The following is a 26,168-nucleotide window of genomic DNA, read 5'->3' as shown; positions in this document are numbered from 1 at the left end:
TTGATACGGATACATCCTAATCGCAAAATACTAAAATTAATTTTTCAAAAGCGGCACTTATTTATGAAAAAGCCCTTTTAATCAAATCAAAGTTCAGTCACAGAAGTTGATTTATATTGTTTAATAATTCAAATTCCTTAAACAAGAAATGCACATGTGTACAAATGTACAGTATGTGCAGAGCTCTAAGTGTAATAACTCAATTGCCTCCACACATTTTTTGAAGTGTGAAAAAGAAAACTTGCACATCTTTACAATTCAACAAAGTCACATAATCATTCCTTTCAACATACAAAAAGTGTCATCATTTACTAAAAACATATATCACAGTCTGAATGAATATTATTAGTTGAACCAAGAACTTTATCATAACCCTGTAATTTCAGTTTTAACCTATAGCCTGCTAAATTTCTAAAGTGGACTGGTCCATCATTCAATTTGGGCAGTACTGGTTCAGTGCCTAAATCCGGACAGTGCTTAATTATTCGGACACCGTTTAAAAATGGTTTACGATCATGATTTTTTACTGAAATGAATAGAATCGACGCAAACGAAAGCTTTGATGACCAGCTGTCAACAACAGGGTACGAATGTAAGCTTTTCCACAGAAAAGTACCTTCAATATACGCACAGCATAAGTAAACATTGTGTGTGTTGGGGATGATGTCATACAGCGCGCGCCAGTTATTTGAGGTGCGAAGAGGTACTGATTAAATAAGAAAAATATTCTGCCTATTGCAGACGACTCTTTTTGTTTGCTGATCGAAACTGATGTAAAACATGTTTTAGAATTCTGTACTACCCTCAGTATTTATCTAAAAGATTTAACCAATTTCTGTTATTATATCAATTAATTCAATAAAGAAAAAAATGCCAGCATTTTGCAGACAAGGGAAGCAATGCATTAGATAACTCGGCGCAGTGTCATTATAATGATCCCCGTACTAGTTGTGTCAAAATGTATGACAGTGACAGAATAAACATGTAAGAAAGAATAATTTTAAACATTCCTGTTTGCTCAGATAAATTTATTATTATTATTGTTATATTTGGCAATTATATAAGGTAGAAACTAGTCCATAGATAACGTGATGACAGGTAATAAAATTTTATTCGGACGGAGATATTTGTATATATTTTACAGGACTGTATTTGACTGCTTTATTTTAAACGGCGTGTTTATTGTTATTTTGGGTGCACATATTCGTTGTATTTTATACCCAAATAGTGTCCGAATATTTAAGCACTCTGGAGGTCAATTTTGACAGCTTTTACTTGCCCAATTCGGATGACATTTTTATGATGAAATCAGCAATATACGGTTTTGTTGTTTTGCAAAGAGATTTATAAAGAACCTAACATTATACAGTTAAAATTTTATGCACGTGTGGTTTCATAATGCAAAGTTACTGTCAAAAATCCACCAAAAGTGTCCGGATTTAGGCACTGGACTAGTACCATTTATTATTTGAAGAGGTGTTCACTGAAAATTTACTGACTGAATAGCAAACAGTGCAGACCACGATCAGACTGCATGGATGTGCAGGCTGATCTTGGTCTGCACTGGTCGCACATGCAGAATTACTTGCCACTAGCAGGCTGAAGGTTTACATCAACAGACAACATAACAATACGTATATTATGCTTTTCATGAAATGGATTTTACAAAATGTTTGATCCATCTTATTTGGAACAAGCTTTTTTCTTTATTTCTCTTTAAAAATCAGACAACTGAAATGAGATTATACATCTTTCCAACGAACTGCAAGGGTGGTAATAGGAACATTTTAAAACTTCAAAATATCTTGATTAGTTTTCCTCTCATTGTTTAGAAATGATTTTGATGCAGAATTTTCCATTGTAAATTTTAGCTATTTTTTGATGCCTAAAATTTCTAAAAGATCAACAGTGATATTGTTTGTGAATGGATTGTAAAAGAAATTCAGGACATCTTAGTTAGTATAAAAACAACATTCCAAGTACAAAAAATGTACAACTTTTAGTTCCTTTTTGGAAATAGTGATTTTGCCCAATTTCTACAATGAGAAAAATACAATTTTGGCCAAAAAACAAACAAACAAAAAACATGATATGGATTAGGTGGACCAAACAGTAAAACAACATTAATCAGAAGAACAACTTATTATCTCACAAGAGGATGAAAAACTTACAGACTGTTTAATTTTGCATCAAAATCTTTACACTTCTTGTTTTGGTTAAACACAATTTTCGATCAGGTCCAGAGAATAAAAAAGTTCTATCTTATAATGAATAAATAAGCACCTTTGGTTGTGTTTGGGGTGCTCTGTGCTTCTGGGAAATTATTTTATTTTTTGTATCCCAACTTCCGTATTTAACTATCTGTCAACCATTTTGAAGGGTCTTTAACCTTTTATACCAGATTTACACAACACTTCCTGATGTTTAACTAAATTTTTGCATATGGTAGTGGCCAAAATTATGTTACTTAATTGAAGCATCGTTACTTCTGTGTAACCATACATTAACTGCCAGTTTGTTTCTCTTTATAGTCTTATATCTACTGTAACTTTTGATTTACATATTAAATATTGTAGAATAGCCTCTTTGATTTTTCATAGTTCAGAAAGAATCCAGTGAATTAAGACTTATTAGAGTCACAGTGTCAAAAAAGTTAACTATTCAGAACCATCAAGAAATCAACATTTCATTTGGTAAAATATTATTTTATGATTGTTTAATTCCAAGAATTTTTGTCTGTATCTTCTCGCAATATTTCAATATAATGTGCCTAAAGAGAGCTTGTTTTGAGACCCAAACATTTACTGTACATTATAAAAACGCTCCTCTAAACAAGTGGGACAGCCATGTAACAAAATGAAATGTATTTCTAATTATTAATACGATAGTATAATGGAAAAGTTAAACTAAGATTAAAAACGCCTTGCAAAAGTAGTTTTGTCCAAGTTCCTTATTATTTATCGTCTTCCTTTCGTCTTGTAATTTTTGTGGATATATCTGATATGAATCACAATTCACATACGAAATTTTACACACGTTACGAACATTCAGATAAAGAAAACGATACAATCAAGCTGCCAGTTTTCACCATGACTTCCTCAATCCTTTTGATCCCGACTTTCCTCACTCCTGCAGATTAAATGCTAAACTTAAAATCTGACACACATGTATCCTTAATTCTGTAATATTTAATGAGGAATTCCCTTGAATCTTTTATTTAATAAGCAACACTTTCACCCCCTAAAAAGATGTGATTACGTTAACGGTTATGTAGTCCTGACAATGAACCAATTCTTTAATGGTTAGGTTTAATGTGAGAACCCTATCTCACTCTGCCACAACCATCTTTATGGAAAATATGGCTCATTATAATCCACTGACAGTTCCCATGGCACTAGACGGTCATCAATCATGTGCATTCAGTGTGCGTGGTTACTGTATTTCCTATACGTTGTGTAACAGTTCTACAAGTTCTGCCATCTGAAAAAGAAAACACAGTCACAGTGTAAACACTAGATATTTAAGAAACAACTTTCATTTACTTCCATATTTCATGCAGGAGAGGGGATTCAATGTATAATATTATTATTAAACTTCATATGACTGAAAAAAAAAAACACTAAAAATTTCTTGCAACCTACATGTAGGAAGTTATTAATCTGTACAATTTATATGTATAAATTAACAACTGATCTTTCCAACTGACTAAAGTTCAAATAAAAGTAGCCTGCACAGACACTGATAATATATGCGTTGTCCACCAAAAAAACATAAAAATGTATGATAAACATTAAATGTCTCCCTAAATCTGCTCCTGATGTCAACTGGCATTGAGTTTCTGAAATTATCAACAATTTCAAACTTGCAGAAAGACAAAGAAAGTCAAAATTGTCAGACTGGCTTCACAGGCTAAAGTAATCTGTTGTAACTACTAACAATTCTATATAAGTGCCAAAGCCTTATACTTACTTTGAGTATTAACTTTTACATTTTGCATATTCATATGATGGTGTCCACCGAAGCCATTCATATGTCTTGCATGATTGTGCATATGTTGAGCATGGTGACTATTATGTTCACGATCATAGTGATTATGCACCTGATGTCCAAAAAAATCATCATCTTCGTTATCATCACCAAATCCAAAATTCAAGTCTAAGTTTGAAAATGGATCAAAATTAAAGAAATCACCATTATCATCGTCGTCTTCAAATAAGTCATCGAAATTAAAAAACTGAGCATGTTGTCCGTCATTTCCTCCACCAAAGTGGAATTTAAATCCATTTTGGTGTGCCTGGTGATGTGAATGATCATGATGTGTTTTATGTGATCTAAATGCTTCATCAAATCCTTTAAAGAAATCATCAAAGTTGAAGTTAAACCCTCCTCCACCCCCTCCTCCACCATTTTGTTCACCATCATCTCCGAACTGGTCATACCTTCGCCTCTTTTCTGGATCCGACAATACTTCGTATGCTGGAACATACAAGAAAAATTTGTTCGAGTCTACGGTAGCAGAAACAGAAACTAAAACACAAAATGTTTTTATTCAATTTCGTTAAAAAAGGAAGTTACTTTTACATAATTACAAATATATGATGTACATCAGTTTGGAGGCATAAAAGATTTTTAGGGCATAATTCAATAAAATTGAGGTACATTGTAGGTTTAAATTCAGTACTGCTGCTGTTTAAGTAGATATAAAAACATACTTTACTATAAAAGAATCTGAATTCCATACCATTTTTTTCAGTAATTTAATCGAAACACATTTCATAGGATTGCGACTCAAGCTTGATTCAAATACAGCTTCAAAAAATCAATCGGAATAAATTACAAGCATACCTTTTGCAATTTCAACAAACTGTTTCTCTGCATCTGGGTCTTTGTTTTTGTCAGGATGATATTTAACAGCAAGTTTTCTGAAGGCACGTTTAATTTCTTTTTCCTTCGCATTTCTCTTCACTCCCAAAATTTCATAAAAATCTTTCTTTGCTCCAAGCACTAGATAAGAATCTAGCGCCATGATGCAGCATATAGCTGATAGATAGAAAAGTTGATCGCAGTTCATTTTTATCTGTAATGATATAAACACAACTTACACAGTTAGAACAAATTTCTTTGAAATCAAAACAGTTGAACCTAGTGACATGTTAATTTTAATAACAATAATATGAAAGGCATAAAGTGGCCTTTGAGAAACAGTCAAATCAAACTAAAATATGTACTTCAAACAGCATGTCTTCAAATAATATTCATACATTTGTAATTGATAATTTGAGCAAGTGGGAACAAAAAATCCTTTGAACAATGGACGCATACTTCAGTACTAAGTCCAATAATGCACACTATATTGTATACAAGAGCACTGCCTTGCGGGTGCAGACGCTCATCTGATTTTTTTTTGTCTTTGATAGTTTAGGAGAAAAGCTGACTTAAACACGTAACTTAACCAAGAAATCTGATTTTCTAAGTCCAAAAGAGGCCATAATTCTTGCAAAAAGCAATGTAGAGTTATGTAAACAGTACTTGCTGTGCAGAGTCAGCTTTTAATGGTGAATAACTGCTAAAAGTTTTAAAGCAATAGCTTTGACAGTTAAGGAGAAAAGTTGACCTAAACGCAAAACTTACGCAAGAAATCTGATATTTTTTAAGTCCAAAAGGGGCCATAATTCTTGCAAAAAAGCAGGATGGAGTTATGTTTCTTGCTGTACAGAGCCAGTAATTGATGGTCAACAAATGTTGAAAGTTTTAAAGCAATAGCTTTGATAGTTTAGTAGAAAACCTGACCTAAACACAAAACTTAAACAGGCAACACCAATGCCGATCAAGTGATGACATTAACTCATCTTTTTTCTCTCTCAAAAATCAGAGGAGCTTAAAATGGATAAAAAGAAAGAAAATGGCTAGGCTCTTAGTATGGAGGTCCAGTCACTAGACCTCACCACTGCCAAAACATACAGGGCTATAACAAATGGTAACAAGCAAATTCGATGAATTGGTATCCCCCGCCGAAAGGGTTTGTGGTGAGGAATGGCAAAAAGATATATCCGGCAAAAAGTTAAGGACGTTAATAAGAAGCAAATAATTTCATTAGTCAAAATCAATTTAACAGAAAACAAATGTTTAATTAAAGAGTACATAATAAATTTATGATACTTCGATCCTGACTAAAGAATTTATTTTGAATGGGATATGCTTACTGTAATAAGCTTAGCTTTTAAAATTAAATGCAGTTAATTGAAATGTGAGCTTGAAGTTTAACTGAACCAAAATATTGTCTTTGAGTGGTTTGGCACCAGGTGTTGCTGTTTAACATGTACACTTGAACTTAAAAGAACAGATATCCTTAAGAGAACACAGGTAAGATATCACGAACATGGCTGAGGGCATTAGGTTTGTGCAGTCACAACTTAACATGTTGAAGGTTTGAACATTTAAAAAAAAAAAAAGAATGGAAATATATATATGTATATATACATATATGTTTATTTTTTTAGGGGGTGGGGGTGCAGCGGAACGGGAGAGGATAAAAAATTTCACATGTTGATTATAAATATTGACTGAAAATTAAAAATGAAAAAAAAAAAAGGGGTAAAAGGGGGGGGGGGGGGGGGGGGGGCGGGCAGAGGATGCATGATCAGTGGTGGGCATGACTGGGTGGCGAAGTGAGGTGGGGGAATGGTACAACTTGGAAGGTTTGAAAAAAATCTAAAGAAATGAAAAAAAAAATTATTATTCTTTTTTTTTGTGTGTGTGTGGGGGGGGGGGGGGGGGGGGGGGGGGGGGGGGGGGAGGGGGGTCTGACCAAGGCAAGTGGGTGACCAGGTGTGGCAGCGCAACTTTACATGTTTATAATAAAGTTTAAGTTTCATAGTTCTAGGTCAAATATATCAAAAGTTATGATGCAGAAATTGCCATATTTATAGTACCCTATATAGTTAACACTAAAAACTTCTAAGGGCCATAACTCTGGTGTTACTTGGGCAATCTGACTGAAACTTGACGGGCCGCAAGAACTCATAGTGGTGAACATGTATATGAAGTTTAAATAAATATTCCCAACCATTTCCTAGATATGGCTCCGGACGGACAACGCCAAAACTATATCCCTCCGACTTTTGTCGGGGGATAACAAGAGCTCCGCCAAGCGGGGCAATATATGCCCGAAGGGTTACATCATAGGATGGGAGAAACATTTAAAGAACTTGACAGTTGTATCCCAAAGGACTGGAACAACAAAAGGAAAACTTCAAAAAAAACAAATCTAAGTCCACAAAAAGAAAATCCTTATCAGGTACAGGTATGTAAAAATACACCTAAAAATTGGCGGTACCATCCATGTTGTACCACAGAAAAGTGGTCTCGTTTTTTCCCTAAGCCAACAATAAAAAGTTTCAAAATAAGTAGAGTAATTGAAAAAAAATCCTATCAGGTATTAGGTATGAAAAAAAAAAAATATTGTAAGTGAACAAAAAAGAGATCTGCCAATAAAAAAAGGCACTGCAAATGCAGGAGCAGTATACACAAAGCAAAGTCATATATGACCTTTGATCCTTAAGTGTGACCTTGACCTTGAAGCAAGTCAACCGGAACATGGCGCTCTGCATGTCGTTCAGTGGAGGTGAATTTCTGCACAAGTTTCTTTGAAATCCTGTCCAGCAGTTAAAGAGTTACAGAGGGAAGCAGAAACAAAACTACATGATTTTTGACCCCTAAATGTGGACCTTGACCTTGAAGCGAGTCATCCAGAACATGGCGCTTGCATGTCGTTGGCTTGTGGGTTGTGGTGAAACATTGTGTCAAGTTTCTTTGAAGCTCCTTCAGGGCTCAAGATTTACAGAGCGAGCGGGATCTAGACGGACACCAGCGCCATAACATAATACGTCCCTTCAGGCATATAACAAGAGCTGTGCTCAACTTATTTATACCAAGTTATACAACTTGGCTATGTCAGTAGGTCTGATTCTTGAAAGCACTGTGTTAAGTTTCAGTCCAATACATATAGTTATTACTGACATTTTCTAATATTCAAAAGGGCCATAACTTGAATTAAATTCAACCAAGAGTTACCTAACTTAGTTACAAACTAGGAAACTTTGCATAAAATTTTATCCAAAACATGCAATGGTTTATGAGATAAGTACTTGCAAATTTTTTCAAAAAAGGCGGGTCACCGGCACTCAGCTGAGTAGAACAGCTTTCAGCTAAAAGGGATAAATCAAAATTACACTTTCACTACGAAGTTCTACCATTTTTTTTTCAAGAGATTTCATCATTCAGCCTGCAGGTTAGCACACAGCTGTCAGGGATTTCCTGGACGCGTGTTTTTTTAGGCCAAGGACTCGCATTTGTGAACTGATGTGCATCCGCGGGACCCGCTTTTTCGCCAATCACATTTTCAGTAATTTGGTCCTTTTCAGTATTTAAGCTTCTTTTCGGTAGTTACTGTCATTGGTGCTTGCACATTTTAAGCGTCTAGCTGACACATGATTCTGACTACCTTACCGCTACCTTACTTTTTGGTCATAAATTCTCCACAGACGTAAATAATAATGCGGAAAACGATCCAAATAATAATATCCTAGGCCAGTCTGATGTCAGAAATTGAAACTAATACCAAGGGAAACTCGAAAGAAAGAAAGTTTTTACACAAATGGACAGATAATTTTGTATGGCTTTGCTACTGAAATAATGTTATGTATTGCAGCTACTGTGTATCAAAACTATATAACTGAACAAACTTTCTGCTGCAGACAGACCACAGTCATAGTATTATAAGTTCGATAACACTAACTCTATGACAAAATCTAGTAAATGGCTACAGCAATAAGATTTACCCTTAGAATTCTGAGATGACAAAATCATATAAAAAGGTAGTTATCAGGGTTACCAGTAGGATGAATAAAAATAAATACAGGTCAACTTATGTCTTTTAAGTTGTTTAGATATTTGCTTTACAATTCATGGAAATCTCATTAAATATAATTTGGGACCCCCAAAAGTCACCTAGGACTTCCAAACTGGCAAGTGTGGGAGTCTTGGGACCCCCATCTGGAAAAGCCAAGGGAAATCCCTGAGCTGTGCTTGTCTATCAATAATGATAAATGATACATGTACACCATGAAAAGCATGAGGCAACATTAAAAGTATGTTTACAGAACACATGTATTATTGCATTAGTTCCTTGTAAAATGATTCATTTTACACTAGAGGTGATCTTGCGTACATGTACATACAGATATCTACTATAAGTTTTCAAAGTGACTTTAAGTGTCCAAAAACTAGATGCTTAACCTCCATTCTAGACACTGGTAATCAGCAATGCTTGGTGTTCTAACTAGTCCCTAGTTTAAACTAGTGCTTTTCCAGTTAAATCCTCCTTAATACTACCCTACAATCTGACAATACTGTTCAACTGGGTGGTCAATTTAACACTTGACTTTATCAATGTTTTTCAAATGCAATGATAAAATAAAGGTATTAAGCAGCTAAAACAACTGGTCAAATTGACCAGATCAATACCAATAAATTTTTATCAGACAAAAATCCTCTGAGGCTGGCTTCCATTTAATTGAAAACATGCTAAAAGTATTTTTAATACAGACATATTTTTGTGAAATGAAAAGATCCTTGTGTTTGTTTCTTTATGTCTACTGCTTATTGTTTTTAATCCTTAAATGTTTTTGTAATTTGTATGTCTATGACGGAGTTGCTGATCAGTTCTCTCCAAATCTGATTTGGGGTGATAATAGGTCTTTTAAAACCATTTTCTAGCAATACACAGTTGTGTCCTTTTTTCTTTTCAGTGTCTTACACAGATCTTTTTTATGGCAGCTTTTAGACCCTTGGTTCAAGATCAGCAATTCCAGCATACCTTTAATCATGACCTGCTTGAGTTGTCTCTCTTTTTTACAGCTTTTACATAATATGTTCTTACTGTTTTCATCATGTTGTTATAGTCGGTCAAAAGCTCTTCAGAGCTTATGTTATAATGTTGCTTTCTTGCCGACTTTAAATAAAACTTATGTTATCTTAACGAACTGCCCTATTCCCTGAGGTCGGATGCTGAATGCGCTGATGTTATTGTGTTACACCACAGACACTTGGGGCCAGGACCATCCATCTACCACACTCTCTTCTGGCCCTGGTTAAGTTTAGCGAATATTTTTTAGCATTTTAACATATACGGAGCATAGGATATGATTTTAAGTCCAACTAATTTGACGCGATCCTAGGAAATACTGAGATAATTTTTTCATATGGGCAATATTCCCACTCGCGTCAAACGCTCGAAAGACCAAAATAGTTGACGCAATTTCCGATAAAAAAAATTTCATCGCTGCCAACGCTTTACACGCTATAGGTTTAAATGCTGATTATTTTACGAATCGGCCATAAATTCAAATAAAACTTACATGTATCAAAAGGGGATTCAATTCCTCATTGATTTATGTAAAAATTATCAAATAATATCCAAAATTACAAATTTTCTGGTGATTTAAACCTATGTATGTACTGTACATGATTAACGTTTACCGTGTATACAAGCAAATATGCGCAAGTGAAAAAAACAATAACTTTACATGACTGTGCACTGTGATTCATCCTCCATTATTTTGGTCCTTCAAAGACTTGACGATGGATTGCCAGTCACAAATATAAAACAATCTGAATGTCAAATTATTCTGACTCAGGTGACTATCATAAAACACATTTTGTAACAATATCAGCATGTTTTAAAAATGCACTTTTTAACATCAATGCTATAAAAATAAGAAGGTATGAAACAGTGCACTATATGTCCAGCTGCAGAGTACTGTGGCCGGATAGGCGGCTAATTCCATATTTTATTACATTCAAGTGGTCATCTCTGATCTTTGAGATTTAGCAGTATGGTGACTGGTGCAATGCTAGACTAGATTATAAGAACCATCACCGACACCGTGAAAGTGACAGGGTTGCCTTACCTTCATCTGTTACACAGACACTTGGGGGTCAGCACCCCTCCCCCTCCCATTCCGTCCCTGACAACCTTCAGTCAATACATTTTTGTTTTTTAAAACAAACTGAGCACATTTCTTGATCATCCAACGACTTCTGTTACCATTTCAACATGTTTGAAAAATTCCTATACTCTATCAATGCTCAAATAAACTAAAGACAACTTACTTCACAATGTAAACACGATTTTCTTGTCCAAGGAATAGGAGAATAAATCCCAGCTTGATGTTGCGCAGTCAAATTTCCTAAGCAGAGCCGGGACACAGACGATATCGTTAGCGGTTAAAATAACAAGAGCACCGCCTTGCGGGTGCTGACGCTCATCTGATTTTTTTTTTGTGTAATAGAATATTGTCCTACCATATTTTCTAAGTCTAAAAAGGGGCATATTCTTGCAAAGCAGGATAGAGTTTGTTCTTGATGTTCAGTGTCCACTTATGATGGTGAAAATGTTGCAAGTTTTAAAGCATAGCTTTGATAGTTTATGAGAAAAGTTGACTTAAACATAATACTCAACCAAGAAATGATTTTCTAAGTCCAAAAGGGGCAATAATTATTGCAAAAAGCAGGATGGAGTTATGTTGCTTGTTGTACAGGGTCGTTATGATGGTGAACAAGTGTTGCAAGTTTCAAAGCAATAGCTTGATAGTTTAAGAGAAAAAGTTGACCTAAACATAAAACTTAACCAAGAAATCTGATATTTTCTAAGTCCAAAAGGGGCCATAAATCTTGCAAAAAGCAGGATGGAGTTATGTTTCTTGCTGTACAGGGTCAACTTATGATGGTGAACAAGTGTTGCAAGTTTTAAAGCAATAGCTTTGACAGTTTAGGAGAAAAGCTGACCTAAACATAAAACTTAACCAAGAAAACTGATATTTTCTAAGTCCAAAAGGGGCAATAATTCTTGCAAAAAGCAAGATGGAGTTATGTTTCTTGACGTACAGGGTCTGCTTATGATGGTGAACAAGTATTCCAAGTTTCAAAGCAATAGCTTTGATAGTTTAGGAGAAAAGTTGACCTAAACATAAAACTTAACCAAGAAATCTGATATTTTCTAAATACAAAAGGGGCCATAAATCTTGCAAAAATCAAGATGGAGTTATGTTTCTTGCTATACAGAGTCAGCTTATGATGGTGAACAAGTATTCCAAGTTTCAAAGCAATAGCTTTGATAGTTTAGGAGAAAAGCTGACCTAAACATAAAACTTAACCAGGCAACGCCGACGCAGACGCCGACGCCGACAACCACTCAAGTGATGACAATAACTCATCATTTTTTTTCAAAAAATCAGATGAGCTAAAAATACTTGCTTGGAAAGTCAACAGCCGCGATGCTTGGGATAGTACAGACGCTGGGTTTGAAAGAACTTTTTTGGGCAGGGCCACGGGTTCGCTCCGCGCTTCGGGCATTCTTTTTTTTTCTTTTTCTAATATAATATTTTCATTTTCTTTTTAAACAATAAATTCTCAAGATATAACAAAAAATACCTAAAAAAGGAAAAAAAAGGATCGCCCATAGCGCGGAGCGAACCCGCGGCCCTGTCCAAAAGTAAGCACACAGAACCAGCGTCTGTACTCTCTCAGCCACCGCGGCAGCTGACGTCATGGGCGAGTATTTTTATTTTAACCACTAAGGATATTGTCTGTGTCCCGGCTCTGTGTAGTAAATCTGATATCAAGCTGGGGTCTATTCTCCTATTCCTTGGACAAGCTAGTTTGTGTTGAAAACGCTCGAAGTAAGTTGTCTTCAATTTATCCCTAAATACAGGCATTGTCCCTCAAGACTGGAAAAAGGCAACAGTTGCACAAGTCTTTAAAAAAGGTCTCAAATCAAAACCCAGCAACTATTGACCAATCTCTCTGACCTGTATTGCGTCCAAACTCCTTGAGCACATCGTGGTTTCAAATCTTATGTCCTTCTTTGACAAACACAATATTATCAGCCAGTTCCAGCATGGTTTCAGGTCGGGTCATAGTTGCGAAACTCAGCTTATTAATTTTACCCAGGAACTTTATAGTAATTTAGAACAAGGCCAACAAACTGACGTCATCGTAATGGATTTTTCTAAGGCATTTGACAAAGTTGACCATTTGAGGCTAATTTACAAGTTACAATCCCTAGGTGTTAGTCCCCAAATAACTAATTGGGTCAAATCCTTCCTCTCTAATCGTACCCAGAAGGTCGCAGTTGAAGGTCACCTGTCCAGCGAACTTCCGGTCCTGTCTGGAGTTCCACAGGGGTCTGTCCTTGGGCCTTGCCTTTTCCTTGTATACATAAACGACCTGCCTGACTCAGTCAAATGTAAAACCCGTATGTTTGCAGATGACACCATCGTTTACCTCACTGTCAAATCAAATAATGATAGCATAGCCCTTCAAGAAGATCTCCATAAATTAGAAACATGGGAAAGAGTCTGGCAAATGGAATTTAACCCCGACAAATGTGAAGTCCTTAGAGTAAGTAGGAAGAGAAATCCCTTTATATATCCCTACAGGTTACACAATACAGAGTTAAAGTCCACCTCATCAGCTAAATACCTATGAATAACTATCTCCAATGATTTGAACTGGTCACAACACATAGAAAACATAACTTCTAAGGCAACCTCTTCCCTTCGATTTATTCAGAGAAATGTCAAGACAGATAACATAAAGGTCAAAGAAGCTGCATACACCACCTATGTCCGCCCCCAGCTAGAATACTGTTCAATGGTGTGGCATCCCTGGCAGAAAACCCTCACCCATAAACTTGAACGAGTCCAAAGGTCAGCAGCTAGGTATGTTATGAATGATTACAACTATACAAGCAGTGTAACTGAAATGTTGAAATCCTTAGAATGGAAAACTCTCCAGTACCGTAGGTTAAACTGTTTATTACTTTTGTTTTACAAAGTAAGGACCCAGACCGTTGCTATTGACCAAGGTTACTTGTCCCCCATTAGAAACCTGAACTACTTGATCCCTTATTCCAGCACTCAATACTTTGCTAACTCTTATTTCCCTAGAACCATCCGCCTCTGGAACTCCCTCCCCACATCAGTCAAAGCTAGCCCCAGTCTCAGTATCTTTACAGAGAGGCTGGCGGCGGTCACTATGTAATTCTTCCATTCTGTCCTATTTTAACTGTAGCATACTGTCCTTTTATCTTTTACTTTTAATACTATAATATACTAAATTTCTTTAACAACTGTTTCTCTGACAGCGCCGACCAGTCATAATCGGAAATTGATTGTTGGTTGTAACGATGTAGATGTAGATGTAGATGTCTTTATTTTTTCTGAGCATTGATAGCATATGGGAGATTTTTTAAACTTATTGAAATGGTAACAGAAGTTGTTGTATGATCGAGACATGTGCTCAGTTTGATTTAAAACGCGAAAATATATTGGTTGAAGGTTGGCAGGGGCGGATTGGGAGGGGGACAGGTTCTGACCCCCAAGTGTCTGTGATCTGTTACGGAGCGCCTGGGCTAATCATTTAAAATTACAGAGACGAACCGAACTAAAATAAAGCATAGAACTTTTTTCAGATACAGAATTTATCACATAACGAATTCTTACCTGTGTTTCTATACTTGTCTGGGCAACTATAACGTCACGAATGTTTTAAATAACTACACTCAACAGTTTGACAGCTGTGTCGTCATCAAACACCAAAATCCGGAAGTACACGACATGTTTTCTGATTGGACAGAAATTCCACGTGTGTGAATGGTTTACAGTTTTGAAATACACGAACGACTTTTTATGATCTTTTTCGAGAACCCGACAAAAAAATCGGTGTCGGATATTCTTATTTGGGTTTTCCGCAGAAAATATCAAAACAAACAACTGCGGAGATGGCCGACGAAGATCTCTTACCGCTTTTAGGCATACATATGCCTCCCAATGACGATGACAGCTCTGATAGTAACAGTGGTATGTATAAATTTTAAGAAAACGCTTCAAAACTGCAATGATTTCCTTGCATATTGAACAGTAAATATTTTTGTACCGAAAGTTGTCTAGTAACCGGACACTGAAATATCCGATTTGGGATAAAAATGGCAACGTTTATTGATGAGTTCAATGACGTGACATTTGAAAAACATACATATTAGCTCGATAGAGTACCAGAAGCGTTTAGTCAGTTTTGTAGTCAGTAGCTTGATGTTAAGGCTCATGTAAAGCGTTTGACACCACCCACAGTAGCTAAAAAAATTCAGCTTGGAGATGTTTATGTGCATGCTGTTATGGATCTCTGAGCTGAAACATCTACATCTACATCTACATCTTTCACCCAACCGTCGATTTCCGACTATCACTGGGCGGCGCTGTCAGAGAAACAGTTGTTAAAGAAATGATATGTTACAATGTTAAAATAATAAAAGCTAAAAAAGACAGTATGCTACAGTTAAAATGGGGCAGAGGCAATAGAATTACATACTGACCACCGCCAGCCTCTCTCTAAAGATACTGAGACTGGGGCTAGATTTAACATAAGTTGGTAGGGAGTTCCAGAGACTGATGGTCCTTGGGAAGTAGTAGTTAGAAAAGTACTGAGTGTGAGACATGGGGATTAAGTAATTTAGGTTTCTAGTTAATAAGATGAGATTGGTCGACTGCAACTGTCTGGGCCCTTATTTTATAAAACATTACTTATGAGTTGTGTAACCTTCTATATTGGAGTGTATTTAGTGTTATTTCTAGAGCTCAAAAAGGGCAGGGTGCTGCCAAAAAGGGGCAGGGTGCTGTCCGAAAGGGGCAGGGTGCCCTTTTAGATGTGAAAGTTACCATAGCAGTAGTTGCATTTCTAGATGTCTATAGTTAATACATGTATGTATTCCATTTATCTTTATTGCACACTTAAAAGAAATGTCACAGAATAAAGTGCTAAATCTTCCCAAAACTAGTAACAAAGTTTACAAAGGCTTTTTACTTACTTTATAGTTTAGGTTAAACCATTCAAGCCTTTCTCTTAAAAATGTCACCAAGAATGTCAACTTATTCATATGAATGTGAAATAGTGGATGGCCTTAATATAAGCTTAATCTTGAAACCAAGATCATGTTGTAAACAACATAGTTAAAGGCCTGTTTCAGGTCACATTGTGAACTGATAATTATCAAAAGTCCTAATGTATTTATCAGGTCTTTCATCAATATTTCATTAACAGAAAAGTGCTATTACAGTAAAGTTAAGGTAGTAGAGGTGTAATAGCAATGTTTACAAAATGGCATTTGCATGGTATATTCTTAAAGATGACCGTGTTTTGCACTGTATTGCAAATTTTAAACAACTTTTACCATGCCGTTTTTTCTAAATTTTGTATAACTTGTGGTATCTCCTCTAGCTCAAGTAGAGAAAAATTTCAAAGTGATGGCCGCTTTATAAAATGTTTGCAGAGAACTCATTTTACCATTAATTTTAATAAAAGAATCATCAAACTATTGTTAAACAATTATTAAACACAAAATAAAAATGTGGATATCATTTTATATAGTGTTCCTCAAGTAAACAGATTTAATGATACAGAATTCTTATTTCAACGTTGAAAAAATAAGGTCGAATCCTTGTTTCTGTTTTGAATTTTGCTTACTTCATTCAAAAATTACCTGGAAGATTAAACCTAGCCTATTCTCCAATTATTAAAATGGACAAAATGTAGACTTTTACAATGTAAGTAAATAGTATCTTACTAGATGTTAACTTAAACCATTCTGTTTAAAGATAGTAAAGGCCTTTTCAGTCACAAGAAACGATTAGCAAAGTTTTTTTATCAGTTTTCATCAAATCTATTCATTAAACAGAAAATGCTATACAGAAAGAAATCTTAACTAAGCGCAAAAAATTTCCATAGGTCTGTACCACCCCGGAATTGCTGAAAGTAGGTTTTTATGGTAGGTTGAATGACACTTTAAACAGGAGGTACTTATTACACATTACTACTTAAAGTTTACTAAATCGCATATCCAAAATATACTATCGGATACTGTACACTTTCGAAGTGATCTGGAAAGTAGTTTTACTCAGTTTAAAGACCATTGGTAACGAGATAGTTCACTATTTGATGTTTCTCATCAATTAAAATTCAGGACTTCAGCTTTATTTGAAGGAAAATGGAAAATTGCATACGACATCGGGAGTAATAAGATTTGAAACGACATCTAACTTTCTTACTTTCGGTAATCATACAAGTGCCGCATTTTCTAGTTAAATTACAGTAGAATCAAACTGCATTTATCATTTGTTACTAAACGACGGTCTAATTTACATTTTGCCCAAGACTCGAGTGACTTTAGTGCTGTATCAACAATGTTAACACTAATCTGTGCATCGCACGATTTCTGTCAAAAATCGCAGGCATTCACAGGAATTTGGCGGGATTTAGCATAAGATCAAAGGCAACAGGGCACATTTTACGGGCAGCGTGGCGGCAGTAAAAAAGGGCAGGGCGAGGCGCCCCGCTGCGTCGCTCTAGAAATAACACTAGTATTCCATTCTAAAGTTTTCAGCATTTGTGTAACACTACTGGTGTAACTGTAGTCGTACATGACGTACCTAGCAGCTGACCTTTGGACATTTTCGACTTTGCTAGTGAGGGTTTTTTGCCAAGGATGCCAGACGCTTGAACAGTACTCAAGTTGAGGGCGGACATAGGTGTTATAGGCAGCAATTTTGACCTTTTTATTGTCAGTTTTCACATTCCGTTGTATGAAGCGAAGAGTGGAAGTTGCTTTGGAAGTGATATTGTCAATGTGTTTGGACCAGTTTAGATCTTTGGAAATGGTTATGCCTAGGTATTTAGCTGCCACACAAGTTTTTAACTCTATGTTGTGAAGTTTGTAGGGGTAGACCACGGGATTTTTCTTTCTAAAAATTCTAAGGACTTCACACTTGTCCGGGTTGAACTCCATGGACCATGTCTTCTCCCAGGTTTCTAATTTAATGAGGTTTTGTTGCAGGGATACACTATCTGAAATGGAGTTGATGGTAAGGTATATTATGGTGTCATCTGCAAACATTCTTGCGTTACATTTGACCGAGTCTGGTAAGTCATTGATACATACCAGGAAGAGACATGGCCCAAGAACAGACCCCTGGGGAACTCCAGACAGTACAGGAAGATCACTGGAAAAATGACCATCAACAGCGACTTTCTGGGATCGGTTGGACAGGAAAGATTTGACCCAATTGGTAATTTGTGGGTTGACACCAAGGCTTTGTAGTTTATAAATTAGTCTTATGTGATCAACCTTGTCAAACGCCTTGGAGAAGTCCATGACAATAACATCTGTTTGTTGGGAAACGAATTCCATACTGAAACCTAACCAGGAATCGTGCTAGAAGTTTGTCACGCTATAATTTCATCAAATGAAATGCAATGGACTCATCTTTTACTTTAAAATATTTCTAATCCATTTTTCTTTTGATCTGGCATAATATAATGGAAGTGTCTAGGGGTACGGATCCGTACCTCTAGAATCTGATTCTAGAGGTACGGATCCGTACCTCTAGACAAGCCTGTTAGGGGTTTTCTAGGGGTACGGACCTCCTTTTTCTAGATATGTAGGGTTATACCGTATTTTCCCGAATTAAGGCCCCCCCTCTAATTAACGCCCCCCACCCATTTTGGAGGGGAAAAAAAGTCAACAAGAACGGGGAAAAATCACCTACCTCATTTTTATAAGTCCACATAGTAAGTAATTTACAGTACTAAAGTCCAATGTATTAAAAATTAAACACACTTTTAAACAGTCCATGTACCGTAAGTCCAAAACATTTGTACTAAGTACGGTACGTAACAGAAAATTAAACGGTAAATACATTTTTGATTTGTTTTTCCACCACTCCCGCACACGCTTCCTGCCGACTTTAAACATACTTGCAGCAATGTGTTTACGATATACCCTTTTCTTCGGCAGTTTTAAGAACTTTTAATTTAAAAGTAGGCACAACAGCGTGTCAAACCATTGACATTGTGTATTGCGCTATTAGCTACCCGCATGTACTATGGAAAATGTTATCGGAGTACACAGCTGTTTGGGTCATGACGTAATGTGTAGTGTCGCGAGCGTGTCAAAAAGCCAGACATGGAATACACGAGGTACCGTATTTAAATGCATAAAAGACACACTGCATTAAATTGGATGCCAAATAATTACGTTTTAGGGGGATTAAACAACACAGAAACACTTTACAGCTAGTTTGAACGATGTTTTTAAGTTTTGTAAACATTTTCATTTTTTATTTTTTTACCTCAAATAAACGCCCCCTCTTTGGAAAATGTAACGCCCCCGGGGGCGTTAATACGGGAAAATACGGTATATATCTTAATTTTTGTTGAAAATGACATAAAAAAATAAGACTTAACCAGTGCCCGCCCGCTTAGCTCAGTAGGTAGAGCGTCGGTCTACGGATCGCGGGGTCGTGAGTTCGATCCTCGGGCGGGGCGTATGTTCTCCGTGACTATTTGATAAACGACATTGTGTCTGAAATCATTAGTCCTCCACCTCTGATTCATGTGGGGAAGTTGGCAGTTACTTGCGGAGAACAGGTTTGTACTGGTACAGAATCCAGGAACACTGGTTAGGTTAACTGGCCGCCGTTACATGACTGAAATACTGTTGAAAAAACGGCGTTAAACCCAAAACAAACAAAAAAAAAAAAAAACAAAACTTAACCAGTGTTCACTGAAAACTTGGATCTAAATGGATTACAGATACCAGCGTTCACCCAATTGTTTACCTTCTCTTTCAAAGCCTAAATAACCGAGGAACTCCAAATGAATACACTGTTACGTGCCGATAAGTTTGTTGTAAAATAAACTATTGATAACAGATAGTGAGTGCTTGTAACCCTTAAATGAATTCTATTTGAAATTCAGCGGAATAAATTAAGCATAATAATATGCACAAGATATAATGTAATCGGCATGGAACTGATTGTTTAATAATCAAGATATTAAGTAAAAGAAACTGTCTTGTATCTCATAACGGCTACCAAATGTGTGGAAAACATAAATACTCTAAGGATTAATTATCATTAAAAATAGGTTTTTCCCTAGATATTTAACTTTTTTTGTTTAATCTTAATATCTTTTTTTCTGCCAGTTCGAATCCTTATGATTTATTCAGTGTTCCTCGGTTATTTACGTTTCGAAAGAAAATGTAACAAATGGGGTAAACGTTGTTATCTGTAAACCATTTAGATCCAAGTTTAAGGTGAATTCTGATGAATTGTTATTTTTTATTTCATTTTCAACAAAATTTGAAATGTAAATGACCCTTAATCTCTAGAAAATCAGAGGTCCGTACCCCTAGAAAAGCCCTAACAGGCTTGTCCAGAGGTACGGATCCGTACCTCTAGAATCAGGTTCTAGAGGTATGGATCCGTACCCCTAGACACTTCCTAAAATAATCCATGCAACATAATTTGAACACAAGTTATACACACAAGTTTCAAATTGGTACCCATGTCTGCAATATTTTGTTCACCATTGCAGTTGTCACATGATCAGGGTACTCTTCATTTTGAAAACTATTAGGCGATATAGAATCTTTATTTATTGATCAGGTCGGCATGACGTCACATCCGGAGCAATCGATTATGCAAATCACCTTGGAGGTGAAAGCAGGACCCGGCAATTCGTAGCAAATTAACTAGCGGTGCTGGTTGCGATGTTTTTATTTTCAAATAAAACAAATCAAGAGTCATTTTTTTGTTATCTACAGTCCTTATTCTATGGTACAAGCTATATATTTTTCAAAAAAGTAGGATTTATGTAATAATTGATTTTGTGGCATTTTAAAACGGTCTGGAAAAAGTGACACATTAGGTATTGTCAGCTCTTCGGCGCTACGGATCAGTTATAATAATTAAAACAAGTTTCCAAGCTTATTCAACATTTTCTCAGTTCAAGTCAGTTGCATATATAAGTATTTAAACTAAACTAAATATCTGAGAACATAACATTTTTTTATTCAACTTCTTTGCTTAAAATCGTAGCAGTTGTTTCTTTCATCTTTCAGAGAATCTTGTAAGTGTCTTGAAATAGAATGTTGTTTTTTTTTTTCAAGAATGAACAGATCAAATAAATAAGTTACTTTTTAGTTAATTAATTTTCTGATTTCTTTTATGTCTTTTTAAAATAAGCTGATTTTCTAAATGTTTTAATGCTCTGAAATAATTATATTGTTGCCATTTTCTGAAATGTACTTTGTGCGATATTTTATTGTGTTTTATGTAAAATGCTATGGAATGTCGAAGTACATTAAGTATGAAAGTCATTTAAATAAAGTAAATAAAGTTAAATACTTATACTTTATTCTATGTAATCTTACTGCAATTTTTTTGAAGAAGAAATGTCCTTCCAGTCACAAATTTGTTTGGTGAATTGTTTTTAAAATTACAAATGAGCTATATGCTTGGGCATGTGTATAACGTTTTTTTACGTAGTAGCTCTATTAATCCCTTTGTCAGTTGACACGCAAATAACAATAATGTGCATCTTCCAAATCACGGGTGGTAAACGCGCAATCCAGTTCCCACTGGGAATGTGCTAAAAATGGGTTGCGTGACTTCCGGTGCTGGTGTTGCGCATCAATATATACAAAATCGAGGTAGGTGGGTTTTTGTTTTTGTAAATAATGACACATTTACGAGCGCTTTCGAAAAAAAGCAAAATGCTATTCGACACAAAAATGAATAAAGATTATATGTGTGAAATACCAACTTTTTAATTTAAGAATCAGCTCCGTTATCACGAAAACTCTGCTGGCTCGAGCTGTCAAAAAAGCATGGAATCATGAAAAATGCAAATTTTCTAACTCTTGTGCCTTCTTTCTGGAAATGTGATGCTTCTAATGATCAAACGCGCGTAAAACAGTCATGAATATTACATACACTTGAATGAAATGTTGCTTTTGGGGGAAATATTGGCAAAAATTAATCTGGAATGGGGTTGTGTCCCGGGAATGGAGTTGCGCGTATATATTATATACATTATGATGTATAAGAGCAACTCCATTCCTGATGCGCAACCCCATTCCCGATGCTTTTTAGCTCACCTGTCACAAAGTGACAAGGTGAGCTTTTGTGATCGCGCGGCGTCCGTCGTCCGTGCGTGCGTGCGTCCGTGCGTCCGTAAACTTTTGCTTGTGACCACTCTAGAAGTCACATTTTTCATGGGATCTTTATGAAAGTTGGTCAGAATGTTCACCTTGATGATATCTAGGTCAAGTTCGAAACTGGGTCACGTGCCATCAAAAACTAGGTCAGTAGGTCGAAAAATAGAAAAACCTTGTGACCTCTCTAGAGGCCATATATTTCACAAGATCTTCATGAAAACTGGTCAGAATGTTCACCTTGATGATATCTAGGTCAAGTTCGAAACTGGGTCATGTGGGGTCAAAAACTAGGTCGGTAGGTCTAAAAATAGAAAAACCTTGTGACCTCTCTAGAGGCCATATTTTTCATGAGATCTTCATGAATATTGGTCAGAATGTTCACCTTGATGATATCTAGGTCAGGTTCGAAACTGGGTCACGTTGGGTCAAAAACTAGGTCATTAGGTCTAAAAATAGAAAAACCTTGTGACCTCTCTAGAGGCCATATTTCTCAATGGATCTTCATGAAAATTGGTCAGAATGTTCACCTTGATGATATCTAGGTCAAGTTCGAAACTGGGTCACATGGGGGTAAAAACTAGGTCAGTAGATCTAAAAATAGAAAAACCTTGTGACCTCTCTAGAAGCCATATTTTTCATGAGATCTTCATGAATATTTGTCAGAATGTTCACCTTGATGATATCTAGGTCAAGTTCGATACTGGGTCATGTTGGATCAAAAACTAGGTCAGTAGGTCTAAAAATAGAAAAACCTTGTGACCTCTCTAGAGGCCATATTTCTCAATGGATCTTCATGAAAATTGGTCAGAATGTTCACCTTGATGATATCTAGGTCAGGTTCGAAACTGGGTCACGTGGGGTCAAAAACTAGGTCAGTAGGTCTAAAAATAGAAAAACCTTGTGACCTCTCTAGAGGCCATATTTCTCAATGGATCTTCATGAAAACTGGTGAGAATGTTCAGCTTGATGATATCTAGGTCAGGTTCGTAACTGGGTCATGTGCGGTCAAAAACTAGGTCAGTAGGTCGAAAAATAGAAAAACCTTGTGACCTCTCTAGAGGCAATATTTTTTACGAGATCTTCATGAAAATTGGTTAGAATGTTCACCTTGATGATATCTAGGTCAAGTTTAAAAGTGGGTCACGTGCCTTCAAAAACTAGGTCATTAGGTCAAATAATAGAAAAAGCTTGTGACCTCTCTAGAGGCCATATTTTTCAATGGATCTTCATGAAAATTGGTCAGAATTTTTTATCTTGATGATATCTAGGTCACATGTGCTCAAAAACTAGGTCACTATGTCAAATAATAGAAATAATGACGTCATACTCAGTTCAACACTTGGTCATGTGGGGATAGGTGAGCGATTCAGGACCATCATGGTCCTCTTGTTTGTCAATAGTGTCCCCGTAAGCAGTATTTGAAGCAAATAATTTTGATATTCGTTACTTCAAAACAGTTGAGTTATCATAAAAAGCATCAGATGTCCTTAGATTAGGCATATGAGGTCAGAAACTTCCATTTTTGTTGATTTCATACTTTTTTCACGCTTCTTGTTCGCCTGAGTTTTCGTGATAATAGAGCCGAAACATAAATTACAAACCAGATATTTTACACATATGATGTATTATCATATTTGTATCAAATAGCATTTTGCTTTTTTCGAGAAAATTTATACTTGTCTCATACTAAGCAAAAACATAACTTCACATACCTCAATTTCGTCTTTTTTTACGCGCAACACCAGCACCGGATGTTGCGCAACCCATTTTAAGCGTATTCCCGGCGGGAATTGGATTGCGCGTTTACCACCCGTGCAAATATCATAAGACCCTGAAGGCATACATCAAACGGATAAGACAGGAAATTTCCATAAGGCCCCGAAGGGGTACATCAGAGGGATAAAACAAACAGGAAATCAATCTATTAATTAGTGATAGGCATTAGGAACTGGTCAAAACTGATTTTCATGATACACCACATACTGGTTGGTTTCCATAGTGATTTATGACTTATGACTGGAATGATTGCTTTAATTTTGTGGTTTGTGGAAGCAGTCAGTTGTGACAGTCTAACAATAATTAACAAAAAAATATGGATGCAAATTATCGTTCACAGTTTTAAATAATTGACAATTTACTACAAAACAGAGGTCAGTATTTTCGTAAATAGAAGTCATCAATTTATTGATACGTCCTGGCTTTTCGTAAAAAGAAGCTAGCATGCAGTTATCATATATCATTTTATCACCACGTGTAACACAATAGCTCTAGATGTCATATTACATTTAAAACAATTGTAACATATAAAAATCTCTTTGTGTTATTAATGCAGATAAAGATCTTTTATTGTGATCCTGATATGCTTCTAGGGAGAATAAATCCCTTCTCCAGTATTTACACATGATGTACTATTAAGCTTTATATTAGACCTTTATAACGGACACGGACAATGTAATCGTACTATGTACTATGGTCAATATCTGGGGTTTTTCTCAAAACACAAAAAAATGTAACCACAGGAGTTCGTTTTTTTTTTAAGATATTAATATAATAAAGCCTTATAATATATTATTATAATTATCAAGGCACAACATATCTTTATAATTCTTGGCAGTGCTGTCCTCTGCTGCGAATAAATCTTATCCACAAGGAGAACTCAGACGAACACATTATATCTACATATACATCAGATGAAAAAATACCATGTTCAGTTTAAACGTCACATACCTGTACTTTTATTTATTGTCTGCCATTTGATAAAATAACATGTTTTACTTTTGAAATTTTTGAGAATTATTTTGACAGCCTATCGGCAAGCAACGCGTTCATCGTAGTGGCAGTAAATACATTTTGAACTAAATTCATTGGTAGGTGTTTGTTTTTTTTTTGTATAGGTAAAACAATTCTGACCTCAACTCAAACAGACCATTACTAGGTCTTTTCACTCAAAAAAGTAAAGTTTATGGCAGAACATTATCTATTAATTTAGATACAGCAAATTTGAACTTTGATCCAAACAGCTCTAATGTAATTGCAAGCTGGTGTTTTTTTAACTATGTTATTTCTCATGTTTGGTGATAATATGTCATTCTAAACTCTTGACCGAAAACCATTTTTCTATTTTCAGTAACAAACAAGCAGCTACCCCATTTATATCCAAGCCTTTCTATATTAGAAAGCTGCGTATAAACAAAGTTTTTTTTTTCATTACATCTCGTTGTCATTTACTGTAATTAAGCTCAATCAATTTAAGCGAATAAGGATTTCTATAATATGAATTCACACCGACGTCTGTGTCGGTTTTGCTCTTTGCTCTCGGGTCAAAGTTGGCCATCTTCTAAATTTTTCTAGTAACTGCCCCTATAATCATTAAACCTTATATTTTGTAAAAGTGTTGGTTCAATGTTTAAGTCAACCTTCTCAATGCCTTCTTACTACAATCACTATAATAAAAAAGCATCATTTCTTAAGGACTGGTCTTGTTAAAGGATAAATTTCTGATATGCTCCAACTCTTTACGCCTGTACAACTGGCAATGGCTTCATCTCGTATCTCAAAAGTGCAAATAGGCAAGTAAGAACAAACATTAAACCACATTATTTATTTTATAATAAAATAAGCTTCTGAAATAAATAGGTACTGTTTCTGTGAAATACCAATATTTTACCAACCGGAGTGGAATTTATTGCAAAACTTAACTTCCGTTTTACAGGCCATGTTATAGCTGATATTGTTTCTAAATATCTATCTTCCTCCATCCCTCTGACTTTTACACCCTGACTACCAAAACATGAGACAACAAACAAATAAGTTTTATGTTGTTCTATTTTTTAAGTATTGTCCCAAACACCCATATCGTTAAACCACCTAATTACACTCCTACACCGACCGTCAGTTATCTTTGTAATTTCTATTCATATTCCTTTCTTTTTTAACTCCTTGTGTATCTTTTAGTTGTTTTAGAGCACCCCAATCTGACTAAAGTACATCTCCTATTACGCTACGCATAGGATCTGACAACGAGCTATTGATGGCCTCGTTCTGACAACCCTTCCGC

At 35.7% G+C, this 26,168-nt stretch overlaps 2 protein-coding genes across 4 annotated transcripts in view; one reads left to right on the top strand and one right to left on the bottom strand.

The window, feature by feature from the left end:
• Positions 1-1,106: 1,106 nt before the first annotated feature.
• Positions 1,107-14,719, bottom strand: LOC123528488 (dnaJ homolog subfamily B member 9-like). The gene is made up of 4 exons (XM_045308241.2): positions 14,565-14,719; positions 4,846-5,077; positions 3,970-4,476; positions 1,107-3,480 (listed from the first exon to the last, which is right to left on the bottom strand). The coding sequence occupies exons 2-4, from the start codon at positions 5,069-5,071 to the stop codon at positions 3,410-3,412; spliced, it is 804 nt and encodes a 267-aa protein (XP_045164176.1). The 5' UTR covers positions 5,072-5,077; positions 14,565-14,719; the 3' UTR covers positions 1,107-3,409.
• Positions 14,720-14,762: 43 nt separating this feature from the next.
• LOC123528487 (protein cereblon-like) overlaps positions 14,763-26,168 on the top strand; it is a 30,321-nt gene continuing 18,915 nt past the window's right edge. For 2 of the 3 annotated variants that reach the window (XM_053522094.1, XM_053522092.1), the window contains exon 1: positions 14,763-14,921. In XM_053522094.1, coding sequence (XP_053378069.1) covers positions 14,843-14,921 — 79 coding nt within the window. In that variant the 5' untranslated portion in view covers positions 14,763-14,842. Of the gene's footprint in view, positions 14,922-17,947; positions 18,180-26,168 lie in introns of all 3 variants that reach the window. The other variant, XM_053522093.1, reaches the window with a different exon arrangement.

This window comes from Mercenaria mercenaria, chromosome 13 (genome assembly GCF_021730395.1).
Source record: "Mercenaria mercenaria strain notata chromosome 13, MADL_Memer_1, whole genome shotgun sequence".
NCBI classification, from domain to species: Eukaryota; Metazoa; Mollusca; class Bivalvia; order Venerida; family Veneridae; genus Mercenaria; species Mercenaria mercenaria.
Note: the sequence above shows the minus strand (reverse complement) of the source record. Positions and strands in the feature narration are given on the sequence as shown.